This window comes from Molossus molossus, unplaced genomic scaffold (assembly GCF_014108415.1).
Source record: "Molossus molossus isolate mMolMol1 unplaced genomic scaffold, mMolMol1.p scaffold_m16_p_11, whole genome shotgun sequence".
NCBI lineage: Eukaryota > Metazoa > Chordata > Mammalia > Chiroptera > Molossidae > Molossus > Molossus molossus.
Window position 1 is genome coordinate 100,135,181 of NW_023425346.1, and position 16,442 is coordinate 100,151,622.

At 42.8% G+C, this 16,442-nt stretch overlaps 1 protein-coding gene across 1 annotated transcript in view; it reads left to right on the forward strand.

Moving 5' to 3' along the window:
* The window catches only part of LOC118625329 (nuclear body protein SP140-like protein), a 60,252-nt gene extending 59,365 nt beyond the window's left edge, over window positions 1-887 (forward strand). Inside the window, exon 17 of the mRNA XM_036254212.1 lies at window positions 460-887. Within this exon, the coding sequence (XP_036110105.1) occupies window positions 460-555 (96 nt within the window). The 3' untranslated portion in view covers window positions 556-887. The remainder of the gene's footprint in view (window positions 1-459) is intronic.
* Window positions 888-16,442: the final 15,555 nt, after the last annotated feature.

Here is a 16,442-nt window from a genome sequence, read left to right on the forward strand (position 1 = left end):
CAAGCCATGTTGTTCCTCTTATCTGTCTCCAAATATATTCGATCAGACCTCTCAGAAGTCCCCAAGTGCAGATTCATTTGCATGTAAATGAACCACAGAATATGTCACCAGAGGAAAATAGGAGAAACAATGTGAAAGGAAGATCACTGGTTGGATTTAGACGTCTGTAATATCTGACTGTTACTAAGACTTTATATTACTTCCTAATTGTCACTAAAAGAAACAACACAAAGCGAATGAAGAGTCCTCAGTGTAGTAATGATTTCCCACTTCTGACTAGACAACAAGATGTAATCGAGCTCTTAGGAAGCAAAAGTTACTCTCAACTGCATGAGTTTTTAAACTTAACCTGGTTAATGTAACGTAGGTGTTTAAAACAAAAGTCCTGATCATTTTCAATTGCACGTAGTCTAATGCCACAGATGAGTGTCATTATTTTCGCCTGTTTCTCTTTTCCAGTGCAATGACTCAGACCTATCCGAGGTGGAATTTAAGGAGCATTTTAAAGCAGTCTTCGCTATTCAGAAACCAAAGCTGAACAGTTCACTGCTGTAGTGGACGCTGTTGGGACCCCAGAAAATCCCGCTTTCAGGCCGATTTCTCATCCCGCAGCTCAGTTGCCGCTGCCACCTCTCCCCAGTGTATTGCTTTGAACATAATAGAGCCTGACTCACCGGAAGTTACATCTCTTCGGCTTGAGTGTTGGTTCCCAGCACCAAGGTTGAACCAACCATGCGGAGTGATTCACGTTCCTGTGCTCCCCAAGGAATCAGGCCAGAGCTAGTCTGCAGCTATAACCACACCCTTGCTTGGCTTTTCCCACCATGCATCCCTGCTTCCCTTATTCCTCCTCCTCCTGAGAGAATTCTCACAATAAATCACTTACTTAAGAGACTTTATCTCAGACTTTGCTTTTAGGGAACCCAACTTAATATAATGGTCTTAGCAAGCCAGTCCTAAGCATGGACTTCTGAGTTGGATCACTGTCTAGCCAGATGGTTGCAAGCAGCATATTGATAGTTCCTGGGGTACTGAAACAGTGCAGTTGCAAAAACATTCACCTGAAGGAAACTGAATGACATATGGGGGAGGAGGTAGACTCTCTTGATGCAATTGTCTAGCATTTACAAAGAAAAAAATAGTAACTAAGAATTCTCTAATTAGGTAGCTATTTCTCCACTCCACCAATGGTCAAAGGAGTACATGGCAGGCTTAAATACCTTAATTAATTATCAACTGCAGCTGGAAGGTAGACAATAAGAAAGGCCTGGCACAGGCCCTAATTTTAAGAATGACAGAATTTCAGGGAAGACTGAATTCTAAGCTGAGGGAAGCCTCTGATTTCAAAGTCAAGGGCCTGATAAAGAAAGCATGAAGCCCTGAAACTCAGAATGGGGATTTCTAAGTAGATGCACCGAGAACTCTGAACCTAGATTCTCCTGAACCCATTGGCCTGCAAATCCCTGCCCTGTTGGTAGACAGACCCCTGCCCTACACCCCAGCTTGCCTGAATTAAGATTATGCAGAGTTCTCTCAGCACAACCAAACTAGAAATGTGCTAGATGAACGAGAAGAGATGGTTTACCCCAGTAGAGGTGCAGGACTGAACAACATATACCAGCAGGTGCTACGAGATTGTGTGTGGGAGTGGATCCTGGAAAAACAAGGTTAGAATGCAAAACTTGGGGGTGGGGATGCTGATACAGGCACACCCTCCTGGGCCACAGGGTTGAATCAGCCTGGCAAGGTCCAAAGGCAGTGATTCTAATATGCTCCTGGGCGGCTCTTAGAGGCCTACTATATAAAGTACAGTGCACACTAGATGAAGTAGAAGAAGAAATACCAGACTTCCAATGATGCATCAGATAAAGGGTTAATTTCCGAAATGTATAGAGTGCTCATGCAACTCAACACAAGAAAAACAAAGAACCCAATTAAAAAATGGGCAGAGTGCCCTGGCCGGTTTGGCTCAGCGATTGGAGCGTCGGCCTGCGGTCCTGAGAGACCCGGGTTCGGTTCCCGCTAAGGGCACGTACTTCGGTTGCAGTTTGTCCCCGGCCCTGGTTGGTCGTGCGGGTGGCAGCCACTCGATGTGTCCCTTCACATTGATGTTTCTCTCTCTCTCTCTTCCTCTCTCTCCCTCCTGCTCTATCTGAACAAAAAATGGAAAAATGTCCTCGGGTGAGGATTAAAAAAATAAATAAATAAATAAAAAATGGGCAGAGGAACTAAATAGACACCTTTCCAAAAAGGATATACAAATGGCCAAGAGACATATGAAGAAATGTTCAACATCGCTAATAATCAGAGAGATGCAAATTAAAACAACTATGAGGTATTACCTCACACCTGTCAGAATGGCCGCCATCAACAAATCATCAAACAACAAGTGTTGGCGAGGGTGTGGAGAAAAGGGGACTCTAGTACACTGCTGGTGGAAATGCAGACTGGTGCAGCTACTGTGGAAAATGCTATGGTGTTACCTCACAAAGTTAAAAATTGAACTGCCATTTAACCCAGTAATCCCACTTCTAGGAATATACCCTAAGAAACCTGAAACACCAATCAGAAAGAATATATGTATCCCTATGTTCATAGCAGTACTACTTACAATAGCTTAGATCTGGAAAAAGCCCAAGTGTCCATCAGTAGATAAGTGGATTAAAAAGCTGTGGTGCATGTACACAATGGAATACTATGCAGCTGTAAGAAAGGAAGATCTCTTATCTTTTGAGACGGCATGGAAAGACCTGGAGAGTATTATCCTAAGTGAAACAAGCCAAGCAGAGAAAGACAAATAACACATGATCTCACTCATTTGTGGAATATAATGAACTAACCAAACTGCTGAACAAAATAAACCCAGAGACATAGAGGTGGGGTACAGACTGACAAGCTTCAGAGGAGGGGGCTTTGTGAGGAAAGAGACAAACCACAGAACTTACATGCATGTATGCATGACCAATGAACATAGACAATAAAGCTGGGGATGAGGCATAGGGGAAGGGGAAAAGAAAGAGAGTGTCAATAGGGGAAAAATGAGAAACATCTGTAACAAAAACAAATTAATAAATAAAAGGAAAAAAAAGAAATACCAGACTTGTCAGGGCTGACAATAAGAAAAGGTTGGGAGGGATCTAAAAGCCTAAGGAAGATGGCATGGCTCTACTCTCTACAACTGGAAAACCCACCCATCAGGTGACTGTGTCTTCAGGAGGCCTCAGAGACACCACCTTAACAAGACAATAAGAAATGCACTGTTAAGAGGACAGCTGCTCCCTTGAGATGCTCAGTGAGACTGTCCTCTGTAGGTTGGAGTAATACAGGTATGATTTGCAGAGCTGGATTCCCTAGCAGCAAATGAAATGATAGGACTCCAGAATAATTGAAGCTAAAGGGCAGCATTAACTATCACAGCAAGATGAATCATTTTTATAATGAGCAGCAAGCTTAGAATGACAACCAGGGACCCTGGCCCACATATGTCTAAGAAAATAGCTATCAGAAGATGGTGTTCTTACAGACAGACAACAAACAGCTAACAAGGATATTGCTTCATATATGTCATCAAAAAAGATTACTAATACATGATCAGATGATTGAAGTGCTACTTCAATGAACACTCAACGTTCCTTGCCCACTTTTAAGAACTCTGCCAACTCTTGACCCAGAAGTTGTTGATGGAAAAGTGGGTGGTTCTTATAAGAACGGACTGTTCAAAAGTACACGGAAGTAATTCCCTGAGTTCTTCACCAAACGGACCTATGACCGTTTATTCAAGTAACCACATGCAAGACAAAGAAAAATATCTATTAAATCCATTTGGTCTAGTGCTTCATTTAGAGTCTCTGTTTCCTTGCTAATTTTTGGTCTAGAGGATCTATCCAGTGATGTCAGCGGGTGTTGAGGTCCCCTGCTATGATTGTATTGCTGTCGATTTCTCCTTTGAAGTCCTCCAGAAGATTTAAAATATATTTTGGTGCTACTATATTGGGTGCATATATGTTTATCAAGGTTAAATCTTCCTGTTGAATAGATCCTTTCAACATTATGTAATGGCCCTCTTTGTCTCTAGTTATGGCCTTCATTTTGAAATCTACTTGATCAGATATGAGTATTGCTACTCAAGCTTTTTTTCCTTTCTGTTTGCTTGGAAGATTGTTTTCCATCCCTTCACTTTCAACCTATGTGTGTCTTTTGTTGTGAGGTGGGTCGCTTGTAAACAACATATATATGAGTCATGATTTCTTATCCAATCAGCTACTCTGTGTCTTTTTATTGGAGCATTCAATTCATTTACATTTCAAATGATAATTGATATGTACTTATTTATTGCCATTTTGGTTTAGTGTGGTTATATTTTTCTTCCTATTTCTTCTACTAATTAGAGCAGTCCTTTTAACATTTCTTGCAGTGCTGGTTTGGTGCTAATATATTCCCTTAACCTTTTTTTTCTCTGGGAAGATCTTTATTTGACCTTTTATTTTGAATGATAGTCTTTCTGGATAGAGTAGTCTTGAATTCAGATCCTTGTTTTTCATGACCTTGATTACTTCATGCCATTCCCTTCTGGCCTGTAGTGTTTCTGTTGAGACATCAGCTGAGAGTCTTATGGGGGTTCCTTTGTAGGTAACCTGTTGCTTATCTCTTGCTGCCTTTGGGATTTTCTCTTTCTCTTTAATTTTTGGCATTTTAATTACTATGTGTCTTGGTGTGGGCCTGTTTGGGTTCTTCTTACTTGGGGCTCTCTGTGCTTCTTGAACTTGAATGCCTTCTTCCTTCACCAAATTAGGGAAGTTTTCTGTCACTATTTCTTCAAATATATTCTCTAACCCTTGCTCATTTTTTTCTTCTTCGGGGACTCTTATGATGTGAATATTATTACAGTTCCAGTTGTCCCACAGTTCTCTTATGTTATCTTCCTGGTTTTTTTATTGTTTTTTCCTTTTGATTTTCTGATTGGTTGATTTTTTCTACCCTGTCTTCTAATTCACTGATCCGATCTTCAGCTTCCTCTACTCTGATGCTTAGACCTTCCAATGTGTTCTTTACTTCTGCTATGTCATTCTTCATTTCTTCTTGGTAGTTTTTCATCTTCAATGTTTCTATGTCTTTACTCATGGTGTTGATGTCCTTACTCATGCTGTTGAGCTTCCTCAAGATCATGGCTCTGAATTCTAGCTCTGTTAACTTGCTTAACTGCACCTCATTTATCTCATCTTCGGTAGAGGTCTCTTGTTCTTTCATTTGGCATTTGTTTCTTTGTTTCATCGGTTTGGCTATCTCAATGGGCTTTGGAGCCTGCCAAATTTTCCCTGTGGGTGTTGGTGTTCTGCTGTTTTGGCTCCCTCTACTGGGTTTGAATGAGCATGTGAGGACTCATGTTAAACACCACTGTCAAGTCTTAATTTCTTGGATAGCGTTGCAAGCCCAGGAATGGTTCAGTTATTCTCCAGCTTTTTGCCTGGAGGCTATTAGTCATAGTTACTTGAAGAGCTTGAGTTTCAGTTGAATGAAAAACTACCTGAGGTGTTCAGGGTAAGGGGATTTCCCGAGGATGTGGCAGATGCAGGTTGTTAAGGAGCCTCAATTTGCATTTAAATGGCCCACCTGGGTGGGGCTGAATCTCTGAGGGAGGGGCACCACCTCTCCCCAGAGCCCTGGGAAAGAGTAAGTTGGCCACTGACCTGCGTGGCCGCAACTCATCAAAAGCTCTGAGAGCCCTCCAAATCCAGAGGGTTCCCACACAGTTCCAGTTCAAACTGCCCTCTCGGTGCTGGAGCCCAAGTTGAGTGACTGTGTCTATTTTAGCACTCTGTCCTGGCTCTCTGCGCTGTGGAGTGGTCTTGGGAGTTTAAGCCCAAGGGCACTGCTCACAGCTAAGACCACTGCTGTCCTTGGGCTCCCAGGCCCCCTCTCGTGCCTCTGAAATCCTACCAGGACTGAGTCAGTGTCCCTGGTTATATGTTCCTCACAAGCTGCTTTTGTTTCTTTTCCCCGACAATTTATTTTTATTTTAGTTATAATTCCAGTTTGGTCCTGGGAGATGGTTTGTGTAGCTATCATTCACTCTGTTGCCATTTTGAAATTCAGATAAGACAAAGAAAAATACACGGAAATTTTAAGGGTTAGTGATACAGAATCTGAGTTGACACCTGGGTACCAATATCACCATAATGGCCCCTGTTGAAATAGACTGTATGGAGGTGAGTTGACATCCATCTAAAGATGAGTCCATTCAATCCATGGAGCCACCAGCCAGTCATTTCCCAAGTTCCTAAATGTATAATCAGGACACACATAACAGTGGGTCAAACTAATTTTTTATATATATATATATTTTGTTCAGATAGAGTGGGAGAGAGAGAGAGAGACATTGACGTAAAAGGGACACATCGAGTGGTTGCCACCCTCACAACCCAACCAGGGCCGGGGACAAATTGCAACCGAGATACATGCCCTTAGTGGGAACTGAACCCGGGTCTCTCTGGACCACAGGCCAACGCTCGAACCGCTGAGCCAAACCGGCCAGGGCCAAACTAATTTTTTGACCTGTAATTCCTTAACCTTTAAAATAACAATGACTGTCCTAGGAAAGGTCAAATGGAAGGCTCTAAAATTGAAGTTTTCCATGGTGAAATCAATAAGTTAAAAGCAATATTGTGTTTCTGGGGAAGGAGGGAATGACAGAGGTTGTTGCCACCTGCAAAGTTGTAAGGATGCAAGGCTTATAATCTCCTTTACATCTCCAAATGATTCAACAGCCTGGCTTAGGCAAAATTTAGGTGATGTCTGCCTACTGGATGACTACTAGAAACTTGAGCAAAGGTAACACTTATACCCTCCAACACTCAGACCTTGGTAGACTGCATTCTTGCTTGTAGCAGTCCCTAAGTAGAGATCCCAACTAGTAGGTCTGGTCTTCTGAGGACCAAGCCAGAGGTTCCATCTGCCTAGAGAGCTCAGTTGGCAGTTTTACCTGATTTGGATTTCCAGTCAGACTACACCAACCAAGGAGCCTGTTCTACTACCCTGCATAGTCAGAGAAGAAACTGATGAGTGTAGCTCCAGTCCTGGCCATTTAGAAGTTTTGGCCAGATAACTCAGGCAGCCATGGTGACAAGCCTACTGTTCAGCTAATCCAAGGATCCAGTGTATAATTCTGTCTAAGAGTACAGCCCAGCCTATGGTCCTGTCAAATTGACTTACACAGTCTGTGACCTCACCCATTTAGGGAGCCTAACCAGTGATCCCACACAAACATAAAGCATAGCCTGTATCCCCACCCAATAAGGGAGTTGGGACAGTGACCCTACCTGTGGAATAATTTCTATCCCCACCCAATTGCAGTATGCAACTGGACAGATCATCCCAATCAGAGAATCTGGCCAATAACAATGTCCAACAGCAGAGCACAATTTAACTTATTATGAAGCCCACCTCATAGTAGCCCTGCCAACTTCAGGGAACGACCAGTGGACTTACTGGAACTCAGATCACAATCTAAGTCCCAGTCTGACTGTGAACACCTTCCAGTAGCCCCAACTGAACATGAAATCCAGCCAGAGATATCATCAGGCTAGAGAACATTATCTGAATCTACACTCAACCAGGAGGTATTGCAGAGCCCAGCCTGTAATACTGACCTGTTGCAGAATCCAACCAGTGGCACCACCATATCATGAGACACAGCCTGAAATTTCACCCAACAAGAGGTGATTGCAGAGCTCAGCAGGTGGACCCATCAAGCCCCAGAGCACAGCCATCAGCCCTGTCTGATCAGGGAACCCAGCCAGTAAGCCCACCAAACCACAGAGCTCAGCCAGCATCCAACCACCAACCTAAGAGCACAAGCAGTGTCCTTTGCAGTTGAGACCCTGATAACATGTCCCGCCTTCCCATGGATGGTACCAGATCTTCTGTCTGTATTCCAACATAAGCTGACTGATGAAGGCATTTTCCTGATGCAGTGAACCTGTAAATTCTGGGAAAAGAAACTGCTTATTTATATGCACTGATTTCAACACAAGAAATCAAAGATCATGAAGGTTCAGGTAAACATTGCACTACAATAACAAAAACAAAAACCTAATAAACTCTAAGAACTACCCCTAAAGAAATGGGGATCTATAAATTGTCTGGCAAAGAATGTAGAATAAATCTCCTAAAAAAGTTCAGTGAACCACAAGAACCCCTGGACAGACAAGTAAATAAAATGGAAAGAAAAAAATAACAAACTGAGCAGTTCACCAAAAAACAAACTATAAAAAAAAAAAAACTTAGACCTGAGAATACCATAACTGAACTGAAGAATTTAATAGAGAGCTTTAACAGCAGACCCAGTCAAGTGGAAGAAAAAAATCAGTGAACTAGAAGATAGGTTATTTAAAATTATTTAGTCAGAGGAGCCAAACAAGAGTGAAGAATGTCTACGGTATTTGTGAGACATTAAGAAAATCACATATGCATAATGGGATTTCCACAAAGAGAAAAGTAAAAGAAATGGACAGAACATCTATTTAAAACAACAATGGTTTAAAACTTCCCATGTTTGGGAAGCAAAATAGTGTTTCGGCTTCACAAAGCCCAATGGACCCAACTGATAGAAACTGAAAAGGGCTACACAGACAAATTTTATAATTAAACTCTCACAAGTCAAAGACAAAGAGAGGATTTTTAAAGCAGCAAGAAAAAGGTGACTTATCACATGCAAGAAAGTCCCCATTAGACTATCAGTGGATTTCTCAACAGAAATTTTCAGGTAGGAAAAAGAAGGATGATATATTCAAAATATATTTTTTAAAAAACTCAACCAAGATTAGGATCCAGTAAAGCTGTCCTTTGGAAATGAAGGCGAAATAGACTTTCTCAAACAAACAAAAGCTTAGCGAGTTCATCACCAGTAGACCTGCCTTATAAGAAATATTAAAGGGCCTTCTTCAAGCTAAAAAGGAAGTTGTTAATTAGCATCATAAAAATATATGAATGAATAAAACTCCCTGTTATTGTAAATATACAGTTGAAGTAAGATTCTACAATATTATAATGGTGCTACATATTCTATTACTACTACAATTTAAAAGTTAAAAAACAATATATTAAAAATATCCAGAACAAACCTCGAAAGATGACAGCGGGCAGGACTGGAGCAAGGGCGAGTGTGTGAGAGAGTGAGTGAGTGTGAGAGAGAGTGTGAGTCAATACAAGTGTGGATGACCAACCTCGAGCAGTGCAGAGACTTGGGGCAGAAGGTTCCTGTGCTGGGGACCGAAAGCAACCGGCTACCAGCTACCGTGGTAAGAAGTGCATCATCAAGCTTCTCCCTGTGTGGCCAGAGGCCCTGTCATTTTGGAAGATTTCTGGTCTTCCCTGGGATGAGGAAGCAGTGAGTGGCTAGGGCCAGGCAACCTGAATCCACTAGAGTGCCTTGCACCATTGTTCCAGTGGACCAGCACATGGTAGCAGTGCTCTCAAGGTGCCGGCAGTAGCCGAAAACCAGCCAAGAGTCGAGCACCATCCCCTATAGCAGAAGCCTGATCAGAGCCCAGCACCATCCCCTACAGCAGCAGTGACTGGGGAGGAGTGGATCCCCAACAGGCAATAGCAGCTCAGATCAGCAGCTGAGACCCACTCCCAGTGGCATCAGCAGAGGCTGATCAGGAGCAGTTCCCCAGCCCAAGCACCAGGGCTCGGGCAGCCAACACCTGCCCCTGACAACTGCAGCAGTGGATTTGGAGTGGAGCCCCTCCCCCTGAAAGCAGCAAAGTCTCAAGAATGGAGCATCCTCAGCCTCCAACAGCAGCAAAGTATTGGAACCTGAGAGCACCCCCTGGCAACAGCAGCAGCAGTAGCAGTGTGAACTGGGACCTGACACTCACCCCCACCAGTGACTGATCAGGAGCTGAGCCCCACCAGGCAACAGTGTACCCCAGCAGTACACCAGCAGGACCCACAACCCCAGAAGTGCACCAGTGGAACCCATGCACCCCAGAAGCCTACCAGTGGGACCCCCACACACCCCAGCAGCATACCAGTGGGACCCACGCACCCAGCAGGACACCAGCGGGACCCATGCACCCCAGGCAGCAGCAGCATACATTGGCAGCTGAGACCCATCTCCAGCAGCATCAGCAGAGGCTGATCAGGAGTGGTGCCCCAGTCCAAGCAGCAGCAAGACTCAGGGAGTCAAGACCTGCATGACAGACCAATACCAGCTGCCAGTTGTCAATCTTCCAGGATACAGAGCGGGCGAGAGGCGCCATCCACCAAAACAGTCTGGGAAGCACAGCAGCCTTATTTGATACACACCAACCTGCCTACACACGCCAACATTTCTTACCAGGCCTAGAACTACCAGATTGCTAAAATAGTGAGACAAAGAGACAACACCCAAATGAAAGTAAAAGAGGAATCACCAGAAAAGGAATTACACAAAATGAAAGAGAGCAATTTGTCAGATAAATAATTCAAAGCAAGGATTTTAAGGGTGCTTAAACAATTTAATGGGAACTACAAGTAACTTAATAAGAATTATGAAGAGCTCAGTGGGAACTACTTCAGCTTAAAAAACGAGGTAGAAGCTATGCATAAAAATCAAGAGGAAATAAAGAATGACATAGTTGTTACAAAAAAATACCTTAGAAGTGTTCATTAGAAGAAGCTGAAGATCAAATCAGTGACTTAAAAGACAAGGTAGAAAAAACACCCAAATAGGGCAGCAAATGAGAAAAAAAATTTAAAAAGCAGGAGAGTTTAAGGGAGCTATGGGACAATACAAAACATAACATTCGCATTATAGGGATACCAGAAGGAGAAGAATCAGAGAAAGGAATAGAGAACCCGTTTAAAGAAATAATGAGAAAGGGACAGCCTGAGAATAATGGCAACGGGCAGGACCGGAGGGAGGGTGCGTGTGTTAGCTAGTGCGTGAGACAGTGTGAGTGGACATGAAGGTGGACGACCAAACTCCTGCAGTGCAGAGAAGCAAAACAGAAGGTTCCTGTGCTGTGGACGGGAGCAGCCGGCTACCACAGTAAGTGGCTCTTCAGGGAACTTCTCCCTGCGCCATGGGGAGGTCCCACCATTTTGGAAGATCCCGGGTCTTCCCTGGGAGGAGGCAGTGGGAGCGGCTAGGGCCCAGCAACCTGTGCCCACCGGTGCACCTGGCACCATGGGACCAGTGGACACTCTCAACACAGACCAGTGCACAGTAGCAAACCTCCCAAGGTGCCGGTCATGGAAACTGCGGAAACCCCAAAGCCCAGCACCATCCCCCATAGTAGCAGCCTGATCAGAGTCGAGATATACCCCTAGCAACAGAGGCTGGGGAGCAGACATACATCCCCAGGCAACAGAAGCACAGATCAGCAGCTGAGACCCATCCCCAAAAACTACAGCAAAAGCTGAGCAGGAGTTGAGCCCCACGGGGCAGCAGCACTCCCCAGCCACCAGCGGCGGGACCTGAGGCTCCACAGAGGCCTGTGCAGTCCAGCAGCTCACAAGAGCAGTGGGAAGCCAGAGCCCGAGAGGGACTGGTGCGATCCAGCTGCCCGTGTGTCCTGCGGGGTGCAGGGGCACCAGAGAAGCCTGTGTGACCCAGCAGCCCATAACATAGGCATAGAGCCAGGTCCCCAAAGGGACTGTGTAATCCAGTTACCTGTAGGACCTACAGGGTGCAGGGGAACCAGGGAGGCCTGTGTGACCCAGCTGAACACAAGATAGGCGTAGAGGACGTGAAAATGAAGGCGGAGTGAATGGAAGCTACACAGACAATTTCCCAGGACCAAATGGGAATTACAACTAAAATAAAGACAAATCCTCATGAAAAATCAACAGTAAAGCATCAAGACAGGACCATATAACCAGGGACACTGGTAGGATCTGCGGAGGCGTGAGAGGGTGGTGGGCTGGAAGCCACTGACAGCAGCAGTCTTAGCTGTGAGCAATGCCCTTGAGAAATAAAGACCAAGCCCACTCCATAGTGCAGAGAGCCAGGACAGAGCGCTAAAACAGCCATAACCACTCACCTGGGGGCTCTGGCAGATGGAGGGTAGACTGGGCTAGAACTCTGTAGGGACACCCAGGATTTGGAGGGCACTCAGAGTTTTTGCTGAGTTGCAGCCACAGAGGATGGTGGTCAGTGTGCTCCTTTCCATAGCTGTGTGGAAAAGCAGCAGCCCCCCGCCCCTCAAAGATTCAGCCTTTTCCAGGTGAGGCAAAGAAACACAAATAGACGATCATTAAAGCCAGTATCTATTCCACCCTCTGGAAATCCTCTTATGCAGAACACCAGGGCTACATTCCAAGGCAATGAGTAACTGAGAATACTAGCCTCCAGGAAAAAACTAGAGGAAAACTTAACCTTTCCTGGGCTTGTAAACCTACTCAGAAAAGTAAGACTTGACAGTGGTGTTTAACGTGAGCCCACCCAGGCTCATCCAAACCCAGTGGAGGGAGCCACCAACAGCAGAACACCAACACCCACAGAAAAATTTGGCAGGCTCGAAAGCCCACTGAGATAGCTAAAATGGTGAAACAAAGAGACAAATCCCAAATGAAAAAACAAGAGAATTCTATCAAAGATGAGATCAATAAAATGCAGCTAAGCAAATTATCAGAGGTAGACTTCAGAGCCATGATCTTGAGGAAAGTCAACAGCATGAGTAAGGACATCATTACCATGAGTAAAGATATAGAAACACTGAAAACCAACCAAGTGGAAATGAAGAATTACATAGTAGAAATAAAGAACACATTGGAAGGCCCTGGCCGGTTTGGCTCAGCGGTTAGAGCGTCGGCCTGCGGTCCGGAGAGACCCGGGTTCGGTTCCCGCTAAGGGCACGTACTTCGGTTGCAGTTTGTCCCCGGCCCTGGTTGGTCGTGCGGGTGGCAGCCACTCGATGTGTCCCTTCACATCGATGTTTCTCTCTCTCTCTGTTCCTCTCTCTCCCTCCCGCTCTATCTGTACAAAAAATGAAAAAATATCCTCGGGTGAGGAAAAAAAAAAAAAAAGAACACATTGGAAGGACTAACCAGCAGAGTATAGGAAGCTGAGGACGGGATCAGTGAATTAGAAGACAGGGAAGAAAAAATCAACCAATCAGAAAATCAAAAGGAAAAAAAAAATTAAAAAATGAGAAGATAGCTTAAGAGAACTGTGGGACAACTAAAAATGTAATAACATTTGCATCATAGGAGTCCCTGGAGAGGAAGAAAATGGGCAAGGGTTAGAGAATATATTTGAAGAAATAGTGACAGAAAACTTTCCTAACTTGGTGAGGAAAGAAGGCATTCACATTCAAGAAGCACAGAGAGCCCCAAGTAAGAAGAACCCAAACAGGCCCACATCAAGACACATAGTAATTAAAATGCCAAAAATTAAAGAAAAGAGAGAATCCTAAAAGCAGCAAGAGATAAGCAACAGGTTACCTACAAAGGAACCCCCATAAGACTCTCAGCTGACGTCTCAACAGAAACACTACAAGCCAGAAAGAAGTGGCATGGAGTAATCAAGGTCATGTAAAACAAGGATCTGAATTCAAGATGACTCTATCCAGCAAGGTTATCATTCAAAATAAAAGGTCAAATGAAGATCTTCCCAGACAAAAAGACTAAGGAAATACATTAGCACCAAACCAACACTGCAAGATATACTAAAAGGATTGCTGTAATTAGTAGAAGAAATAGGAAGAAAAATATAACCACACTAAACCTAATGGCAATAAGTAAGTACATATTAATTATCACCTTAAATGTGAATGGTTTGACTACTCTGATAAAAAGACACAGAGTAGCTGACTGGATAAGAAAGCATGATTCACATATATGTTGTTTACAAGAGACCCATCTCACAACAAAAGACACACATAGTTTGAAAGTGAAGGGATGGAAAAAAATCTTCCAAGCAAATGGAAAGAAAAAAAAAAAAAGGTGAAGTAACAGTACGCATATCTGATTAATTAGATTGCAAAATAACGACCATAACTAGAGACAAAGAAGGCCACTATATATATAATATTGAAAGGATCTATACAACAGGAACATATAACCTTGGTAAACATATTTGCACCCAATTTAGGAGCATCGACATATATTAAAAATCTTCTGGAGGACTTCCAAGGAGAAATCGACAGCAATAAAATCAGGGGACTTCAACACCCCATTGACACCACTGGATAGATCCTCTAGACAAAAAATAACAAAACACAGATTCTAAATGAAGCACTAGATCAAATGGATTTCATAAATATCTAAAGAGAATTACACCCCAAAATCGCAAAATTCACATTCTTCTCCAGTGCTCATGAAACATTATCAAAGATAGACCACATGTTATGACACAAAGTAAGTCCTTACAAAAGAAGACTGAAATCATATCAAGTATCTTCTCAGATCACAATGGCATGAAACTAGAAATCAATTGCAACAAGAATATGCAAAGACATTTGAAAACATGGAGGCTAAATAGCATGTTATTGAACAATGAGTGGGTTACCATGGAGATCAAGGAAGAAATTGGAAACTTCCTGGAAACCAATGAAAATGAACACACAACACCACAAAGTCTATGGGATGCAGCGAAAGCAGTTCTGAGAGGGAACTTCATAGCACTACAGGCCTACCTCAAGAAACAAAAAAAATTTCTAATAGACTATCTAACCTCACAACCTAAAAAACTAGAAAGCAACAAAAAGAAAACCCAGAGCAAGTAGAAGGAAGGAAATAGTAGAGATCAGAGCAAAAATAAATGACATGGAAACCAAGGGGGTGGGGGGGAATTCGAAGGATCAATGAAACAACGAACTGGTTCTTTGAAAAGATAAACAAGATTGATGGACACTTAGCTAGATTTACCAAGAAACAAAAAGAGAGAACCCAAATACACAAAATCAGAAATTAAAGCAAAGAAATAATAACTGACACCACAGAAATGCAAAGGATTGTTAACAAATAATATGAACAATTATACAGCAAAACATTTGACAATATAAGCGAGATTGACAAATTTCTAGAAACACATTGTCTCCCAAAACTGGACTGGGAAGAGATAGAAAAATTGAACAGATCAATAACAACAAAAGAAATTGAAGAGGTAATCAAGACTATCCCAGCAAACAAAAACGCAGGCCCAGACGGCTTCATGGGGAAATTTTACTGAACATTCAAAGAAGAACTAATACCCATTCTCCTCAAACTATTTCAAAAAATTTAAGATTTCCAAACATGTTTTATGAGGCCAGCATAATTCTAATTCCAAAACCAGAAAAAGACACTACAAAGAAAGAAAACTACAGGCCAATGTCCCTGATAAACATAGATGCCAAAATCCTGAACAAAATACTAGCAAATTGAATCCAGTAATACATCAAAAAAAGTATTCACCATGACCAAGAGGGATTCATTCCAGGGATGCAAGGCTGGTACAATATTTGCAAATCAATAAATATGATACACTACATAAGTAAAATGAAAGATAAAAAGCATATGATCATATCAATAGATGCTGAAAAAGGATTCGACAAAATCCAGCATCCATTTCTGATAAAAACGCTCAGCAATCTGGGAATAGAGGGGTCATATCTCGAAATAATAAAGGCCATATATGAAAGACTTACAGCCAACATCATACTCAATGGGCAAAAACTAAAAGCATTTCCCTTAAAGGAACAAGGCTAGGATGCCCATTTTTGCCACTCTTATTTAATATAGTACTGGAAGTCTTAGCCACAGCAATCATACAGGAAGAAAAAATAAAAGGGATCAAAATTGGAAAGGAAGAAGTGAAACTGTCATTATTCGCAGATGACATGATACTATATGTAGAAAACCCCAAAGACTTCATCAAAAATTTACTAGACTTAAATGAATTTGGCAAAGTAGCAGGATAAAAAATTAACATCAAGAAATTTATGGCATTCTTTTATTTTATCTTGTTACAGATGTTTCTCCTTTTTTACCCCATTGGCACCCCCCTCCCCATCTCCCCTGCCCTGTCCCCGGCTTTGTTGTCCATGTCCATTGGTTATGCATACACGCATATAAGTTCTGTGGTTTATCTCTTCCCACCCCCACCACCCCCTCTTCTGAGGGTTGTCAGTCTGTACCCTACTTTCATGTTTCTGGGTCTCCCGTATTCCTCAGACTGTTATGTTCATTATATTCCGTATGTAAGCGAGATCATGTGGTATTTGTCTTTTTCTGCTTGGCTTGTTTCACTTAGGATGATACTTTCCAGGTCCCTCCATGTCGTCTCAAAGGATAAGAGATCTTTCGTTCTTACAGCTGCATAGTACTCCATTGTGTATATGTACCACTGCTTTTTTATCCATTTGTCTACTGATGGACACGTAGGCTGTTTCCAGATCTTAGCTATTGTAAACAGTGCTGCTATGAACATGGGGGTACATATATTCTTCCTGATTGGTGTTTCAGGCTTCTTAGGG